This window comes from Macrosteles quadrilineatus, unplaced genomic scaffold (genome assembly GCF_028750875.1).
Source record: "Macrosteles quadrilineatus isolate MER2022 unplaced genomic scaffold, UCM_ALF_1.0 Scaffold_3__2_contigs__length_128488019, whole genome shotgun sequence".
Classification (NCBI taxonomy): domain Eukaryota; kingdom Metazoa; phylum Arthropoda; class Insecta; order Hemiptera; family Cicadellidae; genus Macrosteles; species Macrosteles quadrilineatus.
Window position 1 is genome coordinate 37,329,472 of NW_026542596.1, and position 20,287 is coordinate 37,349,758.

General features: G+C 33.5%; 1 protein-coding gene and 1 non-coding gene across 8 annotated transcripts in view; both read right to left on the reverse strand.

The window, feature by feature from the left end:
• LOC128988470 (SH3 and multiple ankyrin repeat domains protein 1-like) overlaps positions 1 to 20,287 on the reverse strand; it is a 236,791-nt gene that overhangs the window by 32,186 nt on the left and 184,318 nt on the right. For 4 of the 7 annotated variants that reach the window (XM_054409783.1, XM_054409781.1, XM_054409779.1 and 1 more), the window contains exons 4-6: positions 17,521 to 17,538; positions 2,788 to 2,913; positions 1,436 to 1,616 (exon numbers count right to left, since the gene is read on the reverse strand). In XM_054409783.1, coding sequence (XP_054265758.1) covers positions 1,436 to 1,616; positions 2,788 to 2,913; positions 17,521 to 17,538 — 325 coding nt within the window. The remainder of the gene's footprint in view (positions 1 to 1,435; positions 1,617 to 2,787; positions 2,914 to 17,520; positions 17,539 to 20,287) is intronic. The other 3 variants (XM_054409784.1, XM_054409780.1, XM_054409778.1) reach the window with 1 other exon arrangement.
• Positions 20,034 to 20,105, reverse strand: Trnae-cuc (transfer RNA glutamic acid (anticodon CUC)). Its single transcript has one exon. It is a non-coding gene; the product is annotated as a tRNA-Glu (tRNA).

Below are 20,287 nucleotides of genomic sequence, written 5' to 3' on the forward strand. Positions count from 1 at the left end.
ATTTTTTAGTCTCCTGACAATCCACAATGAGCGATCATTAGCAAGTCATTTGAACCTGAAGCAGAGCTCCAGTTTTAACAGTGCAAAAGTTGTAGTTAACTATACTTACAAAGAACTAAGGTACAGAGGAAACATTCAATGGTACACTTAAGTGGTGTCTTAGCACTAGTGCTGGTGTCTAGGGTAAAGTTCCACACTACCCCCTTACCCTCATGGTGGAGGAAGACCTTGTGCTCTGTGTGATAGGAATTTCCACACCAAGCTCGTTGTTCGGGCCTTTCCTTGCTTATCACAAGTATATTTCCGGCACAACATACCAGAGCTGAAAGTGCACGGTCGTTCCATGAGCATGTTTCCTCCGTACTTCACTTCTATATTATACTACAGTAGACCCCCTCTTAACCGACCTCGTATTAACCGATAATCGGATTATCCGCCTTCGATCGTAAAATAATACATTTTGTCTTAACCGACCTTGATTTGAGAGCAGCCCGGTTTAACCGCCGCTTTCTAGGAATCTCGGCATTTCCGCTCCCACGCTGGGCGATGAGAACTGAACCATACGCTTATCTCCACAGGATATGACTAAGAATCAGTTATTTTGTGTTGAGCACAAAAAATATAGCATAGCCTATTGTCAGTTTGTCATTATCGTTCGTAGCTCGAGCACATCTGATCTGATTTGTTATCTGTGTGGCAAATTCAAAACATCATAAAGTGCGTTACGATTTTGAGAACTGATTATCTTATCGCAGGAGTAAACAAACAACGCAACTTGTAAGGAAGGCAGGGAAAGGGGGTTAACAACTCCAAGGTCAAGATAGTTTTTGTGCCTGGAGCCTCCAGTGAGAGGCTATACATAAACGTCCTGTTTTGTAACAAAATGGTCGCTTGTATCTTTAATGTCGACAAAAGGTTCTGTACTGTATTACAATGTATTTGGAAAGCATCAATTAATACATTACAGTATTAAAGTTATTAAAATAGGAATTTTATTGACTCTTGCCTAGTATTATAATGCACTGAAAGTAGGCCTATTTGACTTAACTGTGTTTTGTGTTTATTTGTGACTTTTCTATCAATATGAAAAAGGAGATAAGAGTAGTTTATTTTATAAATAATGCAAGTATGACTTCAAAATAATGATTATATAATTCCAAATGAATAGCACTTCATTATGTTATGATTTTAGGGATTGCCCGTTTTATCCGACCTTTTGAGTTATCCGACCTAGGTCCGGTCCCATTAGGGTCGGTTAAGAGGGGGTCTACTGTACATCGTGATCGTTTCACTGACATCAAGTAACTTTTTTTAATTAATTGCCATCGGATTACTTTCATACCGATATAGGAGTGTAACTAACATTGTTTGGGAGCATTTCCCTCATCCTAATCGACACAATTAATATCAAGAACAAACACTGAGTTAACATTACCTCCGGTCTCGGGGCAGTGAAAGTTCGGGTCCAGACCCTTGGAACACATCTTGTTTATCTTCTCCACCTGAGCGTTGGTGACGTACTCCAGGAACCTGCGTAGGTTGGTCCTCGTGTGGAGAGCCTTCAACTGCTTCTCATCCAGGTTGACCATCTTGTACACTCTCCTCTTGGCCTTCAACTGAAACACACACTCGATATCAAGTTTGGTCTTAGTGTTTCTGTGGAATTCTAATTTAAAATTGTTGTAAGCCATTGGTTTTAGGATACTGAAGTAAATATCCCATTTATATGGACCAGCTGTAACAAAAAATAAAGTAGGAAATATACTTTACACGCGTACACTCTGTGACTGACTCACTTAACTATGTTCTTTTTAAATACAGTGGAACTTTGATAAGAAGACCCTCGATAACAAGTCACTCTTGATAACGAGTGTATTTTTCAAATCCCCTTGAATTTATTTTACCTCTAAACACATGTTATTGCAAACCTCAATAAGAAGTCAACCTTGATAGCCAGACTTATTTTGCAATCCCCATGAGAGTCTTGTTATCAAGGTTCTACTGCAATAATGTTTGACAGCTGGCCCATAATGAGATGTCTACTTCTCTATCTGGAAGTCGATGGTAGTACTTGTCAAAAATAATTTAATATATTTTTCTTCCAAAAAACCACTGGATTTTTCATGCTGTGTATTGATTAGCGTTGTAAACGTCATCAACAGGTGTTTAAATGATCTATGTTAACAGGAAACACAAGTTCCAGCCTTCGGCCTCCTACATTGAGTCATAAAACTGAAGGCAAACAACACCAGTAGCCAACAACTGAGATTGTACTTGCAACACTAACGCGTAATGGAAATTATATCTGGTACACAGGGTAAACTGGCACATCAGCTGATTTGTGGAAGTGGAGTTGACAGGAAACAGTGCTGCTTCTCAACAGGTTTTGATAAACAGATTTTTTTAAATGTAATAATTCAATAAGAGATCATAGCACTACCATCTCATCACAATCTAGATAAATCCGTACAAAACACATTTTCTCTTTGAAAGAATACTTATCTCTACAATTTTAATATTTGGCCAGTATAAGGGCTCAAAAGCTGATGATTTGAGCTTTTTAAAATCTGCTTAATCTGCTCCCTTTCCATTTAATACCTAGTAAATAAAAAATTAAACCCCTGAGTTACCCTACAACCCCAAAAAATGCACTTGATGCAAACCCTTTGTAGCTAGCAAAGGTAAAAATATTCCTTAAATTTAAAATTATGGTATTTTTTTACATTATAATTTTTATCAAAGTTACAAAGAAATTTTATGCTTTTCATGATTCCTCGGCCGACTTACCTCCAGATATCCGACGGGACCGTTAAACGGATAATCACCGAGTCGTCTTTCCTCATCCAGGAATTTTCCTGCTTTGCCGTTGACTGGTGGGCAGAACAGGCCATAGTTGAAACTCTCCTTCAACTCCTGCAAAAAACACAATATTAGAACACAGCCTTTAAAAGACATGAATTACTGAATATAGTCTGTATGATGGAACCAGTCCAGGCCAGTCCCAGGTACCGAGGGTCAGGAAACAAGTTCCATCATACAGACTATAACGCTCCTGATTATTGACTTGTTTGTGAAAATATTACCAGTTTTTTTTAAGTATTTGGCAAATATTGTAATTCCACACAATAATTCTATTATGAAGAATAAATACTACCTGGTAGTAGATTTTTTTTAAAAGTACAAAACAAATTTTCAAATACAGTGGTGTAAAAAATCAAGTTCATAAATATTGTATTAAAACTACATTACACCAAGCTATCAAATGTTGTGTAGTTTTAGTGATCACTTGTTTAGTTTTAGTGACAATTGCCCTGTACATTTTAGTATTATTATGGCAATAAACTATGCTGATTCTGATATACCAAATCTTATCCGGTAATAATACTGTCTTTGAAACACATAATTTATTAATAACAACTTATTGGTATCTATTTTTTGCCCTGAACCTGTGACTTTTAAAGTTTTAATTGTTGCCAAAACCTCTTTACCTCTATCTAGTTATTAAATACTAATACTACATTATGCACTTCTGAGCTTTCTAGAGAAGTACTTATGTCAGTTTTATGGTTATGTTATAATTATGTTATAAAAAGTTTCATTTTTAACGGTGTTATAAATATCCAAGTTCAAATATGTGTATATAAATCAGTTGTTTTATTTGAACTAGTGGTCGTACAGTGGTCGAAAACTCAACCAAATGTAATGTACTAACATACCTCCCTATTTTCACAGCACACTGTAAATAAAACAATTGATTGGATTTTTTTCCATTTGTTTTGATTTTCTGTTAATATTAAATATTAACTAAATTTTAGTTGTTATTTCTTCACCAGCATGGCAAACCATAAAGCCTATGTTAAACTTTTTTTAAATTCCAAATTTGTTTTTTGGATTATTTTCGAGCCTATTTGAATTTATTAAAGGATCCTGCACATCTACAGGAAAGTATCTTTCTAACAATATGCGTAGATTTCCCTGTGATGCACACGAGCTGAGAAAAAAACGTTTTAAAAAAACATGCTTGCCTATTAATATATAGATTATATTTCCGTTGACTATTGTGCTTTCTTTTAAAGCAGTAGTTTTTAAATAATTAAATCAAACAGTACATTTAATCAATTTTCTACCTAAAAACCGTCATAAAGTACATTGTAGACCTTAAATAGTGAAGATAACAATAGTCGCCTAAAAAATTGAAACATAAAACATAATGTCATAATACATTAGAAGTAATTAATGGACAATAAAACATTAATAAAACTGGCATTTCATGCACCAATTTGTTTTCATGCATCAAATGTGAAGACAAACAAACCAAAGCTCCAGGGATGAAAAGTAAATGGATGAAGGTGGAATGGGAATTAAAAACTGCATTCAGCGAAGCAGCCCTCACCAGGGCGAGATGATAATTCCATCAGATTAATTGTTTTTCAGCGGGTTGTTGTAACTTCTAACTATTATTCTAATTCAGATAAGCTTTAAAATTAATGATTTTCTTAAATTATTTCAAATTAAATATTCTCCTAAATTATTTTTTGTTGTTGTTACATAGTAATCCCAGGATAAATGTTTTTTTCTGAATTAAATATTTTGAAAAACTGTGTTACATTATGAAAAATTTGTATAAGCTATGTAAGAACTGACCTGTACTTTTTATCTGCCATAGTCTATGCCGTTATGGGCATTAAATGGTACTTTATACAGGCAACACTTCTTGAGGGGAAAATATAAAAAATTTTATTAGTTGAGATATTTTTATCAAACTACATCTAAGACTCAAGAGTGTTACATAGTTTTTTAAATGTCTAATGAAAATAAAATACAAATTTGCACAACTGTCTTTAAGAAATTCCGTGTTTTCTATCATGTTATAGATTTCATAGTGTCATATCCCATTATAAATGTGTATAAAAAATGTAAACTTTTATTTAATCCACATAAATAAATCTCCATTTCATTTTAATCAAATCATTGTATTAATCTAGCTATGTATAGCTTCAAACATACAGACTCCACTTTAATAAACTTTTAAATTGTGAGACAAAAGAACATATTTGGATTAAAACTCAAACTCAAACATTAAGACCAATAATCTATATTTTCTAGGCTACTGTTATGTAAAGAAATGTTTAGAAACCAAATTTATATGGTTTTATTCAACTTAATAATCAGCTAAATTTTACATGAGAGAATTGCACAAAACTGTAAACATTACATACATGCACAAAATCTTATTATTATCCTATTGTGTAATTTGTAATGTTAAATTACAATTTTGACAGACTCTATTTCATTTTATGGCAAAAGACAGGTAATAACAAAAATGTCTAAAGATGATTTACATTTTTTAAATCAATGGTGGTAAGATTTTGTTGTTTGAGCAGAAGAAAAACGTTCACAAGTTTATGAGAAGTCATGAAGAAAAGACTCTTTGATCCTGAACTGGAAAAATGTGGAAACATGTTTCCAAGACTCGTTTCTTGAGTGACACAATTGTATCTACGTCTGTATTTTCAGAACTCACCGACTGTAAAACTTTCAAAGAAGTAAATTTACTTTTCTTGTAGAATATTACTATGATTACTTGTAATTTTAGTAGTGTAAGTTTATCTTATAAGAATAATGTAAATTTTGGTAATTTTCTAATTGATTCTTGCTACAGTAGATAATAGTAAAAAATATATTATAGGATTTTAGTTTTACTAAGTATAAAAGCGTTTAGACATGATTAGACCAAATGGACAAGACTTTGCAGAAGACAGATTTAGATGAATAACTCATTAAACAGATTTCAAAAAGTCTGGTATTTTAGGGCTTGACTAGTTAAATAGAGTTGATTAAAGTGCAATTTTAGAATGAAACAATAAAAAGATAGAAAATATCTAACATTGCTTTTCTAGAAGCTTGGACACTATCAATTAGAAGAATTTGTCGCTTTACTGATGAGTTTTAGATAATGATTTCATAAAAAAATTAAAAATAGCTTCCTTAATGATTTTTAAAATTTTAGGGGAGCTGTGGCCTGATGTCCTCCGAAGGACCCAGGAATTAAGTAATGAATTAAATAATAAATGCTACATCATTTATAAATTATTGTTTATGTTTTGTTTATCATCAATGTACAACAATCTTATTAAAACGTGGGAGGGGCTTTTTATTTCAAAACTTAAAACTGTTACTATTAATTATGCTGAGAGAGTATTAAGCATTTTTTTTATTTTTATGACAAATAACAGGGTAACAAATAAATATTTTTTTAAAACATAAAGTGGCAAAAAAATACTAGAAAAAATGTCAATGTCACTCGAAGCTTGACACTATACACAGTAGATAAAAAGTGACATAATTCATGGATCAAAAGAAGAACAATCACCTTTAACAATTAAAGGAGATGTTCTTATATTCTGAAGCTGATACAGGGAGGGCAGATTAGTGAAAAGGATGACAAAACATGTCATTAACCATTTGTTGAGATTACTGAGCTGGACAGAGATAAATTGGTTCACTTTTCCTCCTTAATTAAAAGTACACAGAACACCGTTTACATTACAAAGTGAATTTTAAATTCAAACCGCTCGTAATTTATAGGTACAGTACATTATAATCTTTGTTCTTGGTTTAGTGGTAGTCCATTTATCATTTTTCTCCCTCATTTTTGGTTTACAAAACCAAGGAATGCATATGAATGGAGTTTAATAGGATGACAGAAAAATACACAGATTTTAAAAATTATTAAAACCAAGCAGCCCTAGGTTATTGACAACTAATACAATTTCTTACATATTTAAAACTTAGTTTAATTCATGTTTAGAATACGAGGGCCTATTTAACATTCAACCAAATAAATACATAATTGAAATAAACTCATTTATTAACAGAAAAATACACCAATGTCGACAAAAAAAACTATTAAACTGCCCAGTTGACTTGTACTAACCAAAGTCAATGCAACCTAGATTTATTAGATAAAGCAACTGGGATATTTTTTATCTGCATTTTACAAAGGAAAGTACAAAGTAATGGCTCATTCAGTGTTGAGCTTACTTATTTTAATTATATTTGAAATGTTAATACACAGGTATACTGAACGAAAAAAAACTAATTATAAGAATTGAAACTTTATAAACTAAATTAATTGGTTGCTGATTATTTACTGTAGGCCTACTGGATATTGTGTTTTCTTTTATCAAAGATAAAAACAATAATGTAACAATTCAATACAAAAAAGTACAAATCTGTTAGTGTACTCTTTTTTTAGGGGCAAAGAAAGGTTCATGATTGAAATATTCGTATTAAATTTAAAGACAAAACTGTAAAATAAGGTTAAAATCAGGGAGCAAGTAATATTTGTACTCATTTAAAATTTAAACTGAATCTGTAGATAACAGTCGGCATTATTAAAATTGGTCTTTGTTGCAAAATAATGACATTTTAAGGATTTTAAATGGAAATTCTGGTAATGAAACTGCCTTTTTAACAAAAGATCCTGTACCTTCCCTTATCTAATATAATATTCATGAATGAGGTTTATCAAGATTATTAAAATTAATATTTAACTCTACTAATATTACTCTGGCTCCATACAATTTGATTCTGTCAACAAGACAATTAAGTTTATTAAGAAAACACAACAAAAGGTCTTTTGTTTTCATGCAGCCGTTCAGACAAGATTGAATACCTAATTAATTGACTTGGAAAATTATCTTTAACAATAAGAAACCTTTTACAGAAACTGATCCTTGTTGAAAGATTTTAAAAGTCTTAATTAACATATTTGCTGAAGACTAAACAAATCAAATTAGTGTATTTTAATTAGGTTTTTTATCTGAGAATGAAACGGTTACTTTGTTACATGAAAATATAGAATGTATATTAACTGTCTCTATAATGCAACAATTGGGTTTTTAATCATTTTTAGATGATATAATTACGATATCGTTGTTTTAAATCATCATTGTAAGCCATACGATATTTTTTAGGAGATTCCTTACATCGTGCTTTGGCAATTAGGTTAAGTTAGATTAGTTCAGTTTGGCTTAGTTTTGTTTATGATAGGCCTCATAACAAATATGGAAATAGGCTTCATTTAATCAAAAGACATGTTGTACAGGAACGATGGATTTACCTCCTATCGATAACTGTTGGAAATCCATTACGTTTATTACCAATGACTTTGGTTAATTAATGGATGAGAAGTTAGGATTGTTGTTGACTAAGATTTGGTTGATATGCCTATACAAATAACATTGTGTTCACCAGTGACAGCGGTAAGTAGGCTAGGTGTGGGGGGACTCTTTCATTACTGCGCTCATGTTCACTCATCCCGTTACGCGCAGAATAAGCGTACTACTAGTAGTTGATGATGCATAATATTACGCAACTAATTGTTTGAAGAAGTAACATCAAATTTTACACAAAGGTTCATACATATTAAAATAATTTCATCAATCTGCTGAAAACTGTTGATAAAATAAAGCAGATAATACAAGTTAGATATTTAATTTAAATTAATATAAACCAAACGGGTCTGCAGTAAAAAGCTTTGTTGAAACATGATTCATTTTACAAATTATATTTTTTATATAATAAAAAACCAATGATTGATTTGTATGACATCCATCGTATAAACAAAGTAGGTAATCATACATTTTACACATGTATTCATAGAAAGCGACTACATCTTCTAGGGGAAAATAAATGATAACAATTTAAATCCATCTTGTTTCATAATAAATTTAAAAATATGTCCTGACATAAATGATCATTTCTTGACAATACATTTAGTTTCATGCCAAATTGGACACAAAGTTCTTACAAAGACGTATTATGTCTTGGAAGGCTTCCTCAATAACATGATATGTAGAATAGAAGCTACACACAGTACTCGTAATCTGTTTAGGTCATTAAGATAAATGGACTGGTCATAGATACATGCTTATACATTGGTCATAGATACATAGCTCATGCATAGGTCATAGATACATAGCTGGATATGTATGGTACTGAATTAGCATTAGAGTGAGGAAGACACTTAAATAAAGTTTATTTACGTTCAGCAGTTGGTTTAACCGAAGCGCATTAAGGCGTTTTAAACAATTTAAACGTCGTCGTTCAGTATTTCTTGAGGTACCGGTAGATGGTTGTCTACTTGGTTACTGATTGTTGGCCAAATTTAAAAAAAGGAAATGCGTTTTGCTTATTTTTCCAGTAGCTTCATGCTTTGCCAGACAATGATCCTCTAGATAAATAACATTCTCCAGCCCCAGTCTGTCAATTATTGATGAGAAACTTCCCTTCGCGGACAGAAGACACCGTTACGACACCACAACTGATACATTTTCTTTTCCTCGACGAAAACGTCTATTGATAATTTTTGTTCCACTTCCGAAAAATAATTAGTAGATGTTGGAAAATAATTAGTAGAGTTTCAACAATAAATCAGAACTATATTTTATTCGTTTTTACTACAGTATAACTCATAACAGAATTCCAACCATCCGAATCGACGACTACCCGAATCTACAGAAAGAATTGAAACCCCCTAAAGCTAAGATAAAAGATAATTCCTCTTCACTATTCCACGTGGTGTTCTTCATGATTCTATTTTGCCTTCATTTCCCAAGCACGAAGCCTACAGAGGCAAGACCAGTGACCAATGGTCTGTTTGCTGGCCGCTACGTGTTTTGCCGGGCAGTTTTTACCCGCCATTTGCGGTGATCGCGCGGGTTTGTAGCGGCTCGGTCGCGGTCGACACTGACCGACAAGGTTCAATGGTTCAACGGTTTTGTATCAATGTCATTGAGGAGGAAATGTTGCTTGGTAATCGGAAATCAGTTTAGGATAGATGATTGTCGAAATTGTAAGATGTTTTTTTGATAATTAACCAACTAAATACCGTATGGTAAATACCGTTAATACCTCTGACTTTAAATTCCAGAGGATATGGCATACAGTAGGATATACAACAATTTGAACGAACATAAGTTTCAGCTACTGGGGTGCAAAAACTAAAGAATACCCCACCACTGTTTAGCACATAATAAACAGACTGACAGATAGACTACAGTATTTGTAAATAGCCACTTTTCTATGATAAAATTTACTAAAGCTTGTTAGGTTTTAAAGTGCAAAAATAAAGTATTGTACATTTGGATTGGGTTGGAATATATTGAGGGGGTCCAACAAGTCCTGAGCAACTAAGTATGTAAATTCACTAATTAATAAACACAAAAACCTATAATATAGAATCTATAACCTCAATGACAAGACTCTCGTGGGATTACTAAACAAGACCTTTTATCAAGGTTGATTTTTATTGAGGTTTAACATGTTATTAGGGGCAAAAACGTTAAGGGGATTTAAAAATGACACTTGCTATCAGGGTGACTTGGTATCGAGGTTCCACACTTGGATTTTTGCCAAATAATAATGTTATAAGCCTTTACAAATTTATCACCAATGAATTACAAATCGTATTTTGCAATCGAGTCTGTCGGATATCAGGCGAGGATTGAGTGATGATTTAATGATTCTCCAGCCCGGGTCTGTCAATTATTGACGAGAAACTTCCCTGCGCTGACAGCCGAAACCATTACGCCGCGACAACTGACGCATTTCTTTTCTTGACGGAAACTTTCGAGAAAATGTCTATTGATGTTTTTGTTACACTTCCTCGTTGGAAAATAATTAGTAGAAATTCAACAACGTTTTAAATCAGAATTATATTTTATTTTTTTTTCACTACAGTAGAACTCCAACTATCCGAATCGCCGATTATCCGAATCGTTTCGGGAAGAATTGGAAAATCCTAAAACCACAATAACAAATCTTATTAGAATTGTTGTTAAAGAAGACATAAGCCGCGATCACGGCAAAATTCAAAAACTCGCTGGTGCCGTTACTTATCATCAGCTCCTGCGATCACGAAAACATGACGTGTCTACAACTTGCAACGTAGCTAAGTATTTTGGAAAATTGTAATTTAATTCCTAAATAGATTAAAAAGGAAATCTAAAAAATCATACCACTGCATTCTAATTTTCTTTTTTATTATGAAAATCTATAGTTATGTCTCTATTTAGGTTTGTGGTATGTATTATGGTTTTCCAAATTTATGTTACATGAAACACTAACTCCAGAATATGGATTGTTTCTGACAGTGTTTGAGAATACAGATTACAAAATTATACTACAAGGTATAAATTAACAGTGACATAACAAATTAAAACTCAACGCTCCTCAATGCTACCGATCACCGGCAATTTGAGATACGAAAATTAAAATAAAACTCGTGAACTTAAAAATAGAAACTTTATTTAATTAATATAAGTTCTAACCCATAACCATAGTTTTAGTATTTGCCAATTCTACCATTTCATTGATATGATAGAATCTCTAAGAGAACACAATACCAAAAGTGAAAATTGAATTTGAACGCAATTTTGCAGTAACTATCTCGAGGATGTCTGGAGAGTTTCTGCAATACAGCATCTACTGCAGTTGCTCTAATCACATGACCGCTGACCGGAAGAGATCGCTTCACACCGGAAGTGGTGGCGACCGCCGACAATCGATTGTCAAACCCCGCTAGCTTCCGACGCGGACCGCTCGGATAGTAGACCCGGGTCACTGCAAATACCGTCGCTACTGAGATGACTGGGCTGATTGGATACAGAAACTAAATACAGTACAACTGTAGAGACCACTCGCTTTTGGAGAAAAACTAAAAATACCCCCGCCGCAGCAATCCTGCAGACTAAGCGAATTGCCATTTGTTTCATTGGAATTTAAATTTCCTTATACTTGACAGATTTGTTACCTAAATAGTATTAGATTTTATGAGGACCTAGGTTTGCTGCTACAGGGAAGGAAAAAGGGGGTTTTGTACAACTTTAATAGGCTGGTATGAAATAAATATGCCAAATTTTGTCCAAATATATCCAAGCAATCTATAACAGTTCAGGATCACTACAAAGGAACCAAATGAGGTACTTTTAGTAGCGCTTCCACGTGCTTTTACAGTCATACATTACGCTGGGTTAGCGCTAATTTGCACAGTTACAAATATTAAAATATACAATGTCAATACCGTCAAACAAATGCGTGTTTAGTTAAAAAACGCAACTTGGAAAAAAATATTGACCTATTGGATATTGAATATTGAAATATTGAACTCGTTTAAAACACTCCATCATTTCTATGGGTGAAAATAAATATGAAGAAGATTCTTAGAAGATTTTATCGTTTTCTATAGGGTTTTGGGAACTCCCATCGTACCAAACAAAAAAAGGTCGTAAGGTCAAGAAAATTAAATTTCAATTAAATATATAATTAATTATTACATGAAATATTTGTGATGAATACGGTATTTAAGAAATATATTCCGTAAAATGTATGTTGGATGCTGTAACCACAGTTAGGCATATTATTTGTATTTTAATTTCGATTGATGATTTTGACGTTAGAAAATTCCAATTCAGCGGCAATACAATTTTGTAAACTACATACGTTTATCATACACACCAGACAAAAATATATAAGATGGACGATAAATTAATAAGGATATAATTACGTTAAGTATTAAAGCTGCATAATACAATTTTACGGTTAACACAGTTTTATGCATGGAGAACGCAGAGGATCACAATAAGGGGTTAAGGGCGGATCGTTACGCTCTTAATTAAGTTCCGACATTTAAAGGTCATCAACGCACCTTTGACGTGAAAACACTAGTAGTTGTGAATACGGTAAATCGCCGATAGAAACGAAAAATTTCACAAAAATCGTCAATAGAAAAGTAAAGTCTCAATAATTAAAGCACACAATGTACTCGTGTTTGTGGATATAATGTAAAAATAGTGCAAATGTCTCTACTCGTAAAAATATTTCTTGTAGGCTACTGTAAATACGGAACTACACAGTCCCCTAATACGATTATGCTAAGAGAAATGAGATTTAAAACCGCAAGTTGCCTGTAAAATATTTAAAATACCCCCGCCGCAGCAAACCTGCCGTCTAAGCGAATTTCCATTTGGCCGAATTGATTTTCAATTGATCTATTTAAATAACATTAGGTTTAACGAGTACCTAGGTTTGCTGCTACAAGGAAACTAATAAAGTAGTGTGTTTTTAGTAAAATATTGATAGCTTACTATAAAATAAATAAATTTGCCAAGTTTGATCAAAATATATCCATAAACAAGCAAACTACAACATTTTACAATATTCTCCATAAGAATAACATGGGAATTTTAAATTTACAATTTTTTTAGTTTTATCCGTAACCAATAACCGTACAAAAACACTTTGATATACTGAATTGTTTGTTTTTTTAAGCTCTTTAAGAAGGTTTAGAGAAAAATTGGGAAATTTTGTGTTTTGAGGGTAAAAAGTGAGAAAAACCAATTTTTACCCCATAAAACCCCCCATAAAACCCTGTTCCCATGGTCCGATCATGCTGGATCGCGAACTCATTCAAGTTTATCCCGCCTTACACCTTCAAACCAAATTTCATCAAAATCGGATAAAAATTACTCAAGTTATCGTGTTCACGGACACATATATACATATATAAAAATTTGAACGAATGGTGTTTTTGGCCTCTGGGGACATTAAAATGAAAAAGTAAATCGGTCCCGGGCCTAAGTCTTACCATGAGACCTACGGTAATAGCTACTTCCCTATAGGGAAATTCGCTAAAAGCAAACATAACCTATATGGCTTTTTATACATCTAAAAAGTTAATTTGTGTGTTATTATAAGTTAATCATGGTGGTAGGTAAAATTTTGTGTGTACAGTCATTGCGCTCTTAATACATAAATAGCTATTAAACTATTGTAACACAATTTTTATTACACTAAATAACAATTAAATTCCATAGTATAAAGTACCTAGATGCCCAACTAAAATCGAGGCTATTACAAATAACTGTAACGTTAAATATTGCTATTAATTTGGTCAAATAACCATCAGCGAGTTCCGTTATAGGCAATTTAGCTGATAAGTAACATTCATGCTTCATAAAGGAGAAGCCAGTGAAGCGAGCACGCAGGCGGCTGTGTGAGGGGAGCGGGCTCACGAGCGTGGACGATTATTGTTATACTACATACTTGGTGGGAATGTATATGATTTATACTGTATATACATAAAACAGAGATTTAAACTTGACCGATTTACTATACTTGAATTTTCGATTTGAAACTTACAATGTTATTTGTTTTTAATTGAACCACTTTACAGTCTTCAGGTTTGCTGTGACCGAAGATACTTAAACGCTACGAAGTTGAGTTAACTGACATATTTATCCCTTAGATATCCGATATAACTCTGGTCCAGTGGTAGAACGCGGGACTTCGTTCCCCGAGGTTCCGGGACCAAATCCCGCCAATCTCCAATGGAACTTATCTATATGATATCGCAACATCTATCTTAAGCCTAAAATAATGAGTTACGGTTCCAAGCTATGTCCTAGGATGTGTTTTTGTGGTGGGACATCTAACACGAGACTACGCCGTGTGTCTAGCGTGACGAGAATGTGGATGAATGAACAGTGGGCGTAAGTCGATACGAAGGCCACTAGGACCTTGAATAATCCGATACCGCCACCACACCACACATAGCTGTGGTCACAGTGGAAAAACTGAGGAATCTGCACAGAATTTGCGGTGAACGAGAGATTTAGATCACTTCATAAACACGTCTCCTTCGAATTGGTCAGATGCAATTATTGCTTTTCATGGTGATTATGAGGTATGAGATATGCAAGATGATAGCGTCCGAACAAATAGGGTATTTTTCAACAGGATCTGAGTTTATTTTTTTTCTCTCTCTCTACATTTTGTGTTTTCGGAGCATTGCCACTTGGAGTTATGCCATTCGGACAAGTACCTGGATGATATAGGACCTTGGTGTGATAAGTCTGTATAAATAACAGTAGGCCTACCGATAACTTTTAACTGTCATCATCTAAAAAGCAGCTATGCTTTAGATTTAAATCATAATTTAAAATACCCTTCCACAGCAAACATGCAGACTATGCAAATTTCCATTTACCTCGGATTTCTACTAAAATATCATACTATAGTAAACCGTAATGGCATAACGTTTGACATACCCCATTAAACAAACTGTGGACTTTTTATCCGTACCTATTTTGCTTCAAAAGACGTTGAAAAGTTTGAGCAAATTGTTTAAACGGATCAAATAAGTCCAAATACAGCAACAATGGCGTTGTGGGTGAGCAGTTATTGTACAATTCATTGCAAATTGTATTACTATGGCAATGAATATGCTTTACATCGTGGAAACAACAGTTTTGTAGTCGCAGCCCCTTGTGAAGCCACCGAAATGTGAAACTGGATATTGTCATCCGGTACACGTCTACATGCAGGCCTACCACCCGGTATGTAGGCCTACACACACAGAGAGAGTAGCGCGGGGGAGGAAACAATATATCGGTTAATGACAGCCGTCATTGGTACAAGGGTGGTCACAACAATATCCCGCCCTGTCAGTGGACATGTCAGTGGAGGTGACATTGAACATAAATACTGGGGAAAGAAAACAAAGGTAATTGTGGGTACAACAGTACAATCATCACTAGGGACTGAAGTGAATCTTTTATAAATTAGATCAACTATATGCCCCCACCGCGGCAAACCTGCAGACTAAGCGAATATGGGAAATTCGCTAAAAATAAACGAGGGTGAAAACAGACATTTTTGCCTTCTTAAAGATCAGAAAGTGTTCATCAAACGTATGTTATTTATGTTATAACTACCCAGTTACTGAGCTAAAATCCCCCCTCCCCCCAAAATCCCCAAAACCCAATATATGTAGCATTAGAAGTGTATTGTAAGCACGAAAAAATATTGACTAAAACTGAAAGAATGCGTTTGCATGAGATACAGTTTATTTGTAATGCTATTTAGAGGATTTTTAAGACTAAAATGTGTTTGCATATCGGTATCCATAAACTGTCATGTGAGGCTTATACAATATAACAAATATTTCACGAAAGTTAACACACTTTGAATTTTAATCTAAATGCTAAGTTAAGGCTGTCAGAATTTTAAAAGCCATATACGGGTTGGTATTCTAAACAGGGATGTTAAAAGAGGTTTAAATATTAACATAGCTTTTACGCAACGTTCCTTTATAAAAAGGGGCGAAATACATTTTCATTCACGTCATGAGAAACCGACAAAAGCTTTCTATTTATTCTTTTCCCTAAAGCCGAGCGTCTGTTTCCTTGTGGGTTCTCGGTAAAACTATTCAAGGTGAATTTATAAAAACGTTTACTCTATATTTAAACCCACTGTATGCAAAATAAAAAGGAAAAAATACGGTCGTGCTCATAATATGTGACGTATTCTTAATAAATATTTTACTTAAACCTAAACCTGAGGCTATAAAATATGTCTGCAAATATTAATTGTAATTTATTTGTTACTAGCAATTAACCCGGCGCACGTTGCTGTGCTAACAACTATTATTTAGAACCACTATTATTTTAAATGGTAATTTGTTCTTTACGATAAATAATAACAAATGTATTACCAAAAACAAAAATAGAATATTTGTCTTACTTCATTACCAGTGAATAAACAATGTTTTTGGTTTTTCATTAGGTGTATAAATAAATAAGCGTACCTACCCCCACCTGAGCACGCAAAATCATCCAAAAAATTATTGCAATCTTTAAAAGTGTTTAGTACGTGGGAACCCTGTAATTACAATAATGGAAATACATTTCTTATAGTATTTACTCCACTATTAAAGGTGGCTGAGCAGAATAAATCCTTCCATTATTATTTGATTTCATGAATTGGAAACATCTTACAGCCTTTTAACCGTATAATGATGGTAGGTTAGAACCATAGCCTCCTCTGTTGCCACTTTTGTCTCACCGCGGCCTTGTATTAGAGCATTGACTATTGGATACAGAAGTAGACATCCCATATCATCTATATGGACCAGCTGTCACAGATTTTTACAAAAAAAGAATGTAGTTGTGTGAGCCAGTCACAGAATGCCCTAGTGTCTAAAATCCATTTTCTACCTTATTTATTGTTGCTGACATAGTTGATGGGAAATAATAGTTGCTATGGCTCAATAAGTCAATCCATCAGTTTTAATTGCTAAAAAAACATTGTGTATTCGACAGGAATTAGTAATTTAGATCAGCGCAATCTATCAGTGGCTCACATCAACCATGACGAATTTAATTTAAAAACTGGCGCCAACTTTAACATGGGGATGGGATGTCTAGAGGTAGATGTTAGGACCCTACTTTCCCAGAGCCCAATAGAAAACCTCACTGATCACACAAAACTACAAGTTAAATTTGTTACAAACACATACTAATTAAATACACACACAAACAACACTAGGATAGAACATGAAGAAGAAAAACAAAGATATTCAGTGAATACAGAGTAGTGTCAAAAGCAATACTGCAGCACACGTGCATGGTGGTAACAAACATACATAAAAGTGAGGGTAAAGCCTAAATTACATACCCGGTACCATGAGGCCACCTGTTAAATATACAGAAATGTTAGTACCAAACATAGCACAAGCGGCGCTGCGAGCGGTGTACATCCAATCTGAGGAAATCAATAGTTTCTAATAATAAACAATTGAACAGATGATGATTTAATTTACAGAAGTAATATACATTTTTCGGATCTTTCTAATGGAACAAATAATGTATTTCAATTGACAATTATTTGAAAGTATTTTGTAAAAGTGTTAATAAGGATTTATTAACACCCACTTTCTTGAAAATGGATATTTTGTACAGTGGAACCTCGATAACAAGCCACCCTTGATAACATGTCTTGTTTAATAATCCCCATGAGAGTCTTGTTATCGAGCTTCTGTATTACACAAAACATAATACAGCTTATATGATGGAAGTACAACACTCGCACAACTAGTAAAGCAAAAATACAAGATTAAATTAATTTGTTAACAATGGCTCAATTAACATCCAAATTATGCTTTTCCAGACCTCTAAGCTATTAAGAAGCATGGTCTGCCAAACCTGCCACTAAGTCAAGCTTCAAATTAGTCTAAAGACGAATATGTTTTTAATTTTAAAAAATTCTAAAGTATTCCTTGTTGCGCTTATTAAAGCGAATATACTGTATAAGTTTTAAATGCAATCGGTTTTGCTTGGTCACTATTCTATCCAAAGTAATAATTCAAAATTGTATTAGAAACTTCTAACTTTCTAAGAGCCAAAACTATTCTAGCTTAGCAAAACTGTTCATATAATGTGTTATTTTCTTTGTTAGGAATAAAAATCTATAAAATCACACACACCAGCACTCCAACACAAACCTAATGCGACAGGAAGAGAAGGAAAGAACAAAAAATAAACCACACCATTCTAAAACCCACATTTTGCACACCAAAATCAACAATTTATAGTACAGGTAATGTACACTAGTGAAATCGAATCTGCATGATTAATTGGAAAAATGTTTAACAAAATTTCAAACTAACCCCCTCCTCCCCGTAAATCAATTTGTTAGGTTAAGGTCGTTACGTATACGACAAATCCCCAAAACAATGTTGAAGGTCTGTGTTTGGAACTGACCATGACAGGTCAACGGCTTGAAGCTGTAATTGTGGTTTTGTTGTTGCCAAATTGAAGTCTGATGAGAGTTGAAACAACTAGAAGAGGAATTCGAACATTTGGGGGCCACAGATGGGTAGGAACCCCAATTTATGCCGTCGAAATAAATGTATGTAATTGTAACACAATATCGTCGTTCTTCTATGTGAGGACCACAGATGGATAGTAACCTTAATTAATTTATGTGGAGGAAATAAATGTATGAATTTGAAACCCTATATCATTGTTTTGCTTCAATTTGTAGTTTGTTCAACAAAATGGTGTTAATAGTAGTTTAGTTTGATTAGAAAATTGGCATATGTCATATGGTTTGTTGAAAAATATCCTTAATCATTTAGATTCATCAGAAAAAATGTAATTTGTCATATAGCTACATAAGCCAAATTGTATTGTTAAGATTGTATACTCGTCGAAGTTGTATTTCTCAAAGCGTTGTCAGCTAAGTACCTTTTGTGAATGCAAAATGAACAACTAAATGAATGCTAAAATTATGTAGGTAATAATTTTATGTAAGCAGTGTTAAATGGCTGTTAACATTTCTTGGCTTGAAACTATTTCAGCACAGAGATCTCCATTTACAATTAGAAACTAGTTAAATACTAATGTAATTACAGGAAAATTCAAATTAATTGTATCGTGGTAAGTAGCAGTATTTAAAATAGGTACTGTATCGAGTCGAATCTGTTTACAAAATATACGAGACTTTAAGAAAACAAATTAAAAAAATTAAATTTAACTTATATTTAAAACTTAAAAACAATAATTTTGTATTTTGTTTTTGAATTAATGATTTCCCTTTTGATAATTACAACCCTCAATCATAAACTTCAAGTAACTAGAGTTACTTGGACTGAAATTCAATTCGTGACACATTCAAAAGTGTCGATTCTTTCCAACACATCCGACGTTATGAATGAAATGTCGACGCCGATCTTTGAAAAGCCCGACTGTTTATTTAATCAAAGAAGCTTCACAACCCTCCACGATAGGGTGGGGGTGCATTGCATTACTGTGATCAATTATTTATTGTTATCTCAACAAGGGGAACCCGTTATCACAATACTTCCCCCAGCTGCACCTGCCTCTGTGGAGAAATGAGGCGCGAAGAAAAATAAACAGGGATGGTAAATATAACTCGAAGCAATATACTGTTGAACACATTTTGTCCAGGATAGGAATATTTATGGTTACGGTGCTGATGAAACAATACAATGCAAACTACAACACACTATGAAAGTGTTTTTGGTGAAAGTATATTTAGATTTTTTGAATTTCAATATGCTCTAGACAACATATAACTTCCAAAAAATCTTAGTGAAAAATTCAATTATTTTAAAAGTAAATTTTGAGTTTTGATTAAATAAGTTTTAAATACCGACAAAAAGATACTTCCGGTACCGGGAATCGAACCCGAGCCTCCTGGGTGAGAGCCAGGTATCCTAGCCACTAGACCATACCGGACTGTGAGAAGGAGTCAATGCAGTAACATCGACATGGTAATTTGTATCATGTAATCAAGGCTACTAAAAAAAATGGTCAATTATTTCTCCATAAAATTATCGCAATCTTGACAAATTATCTTTCATCTTTATGTAAATTTATTTCAATTTTAATAATTTATAATTTTGTAAGATTTTATTAGG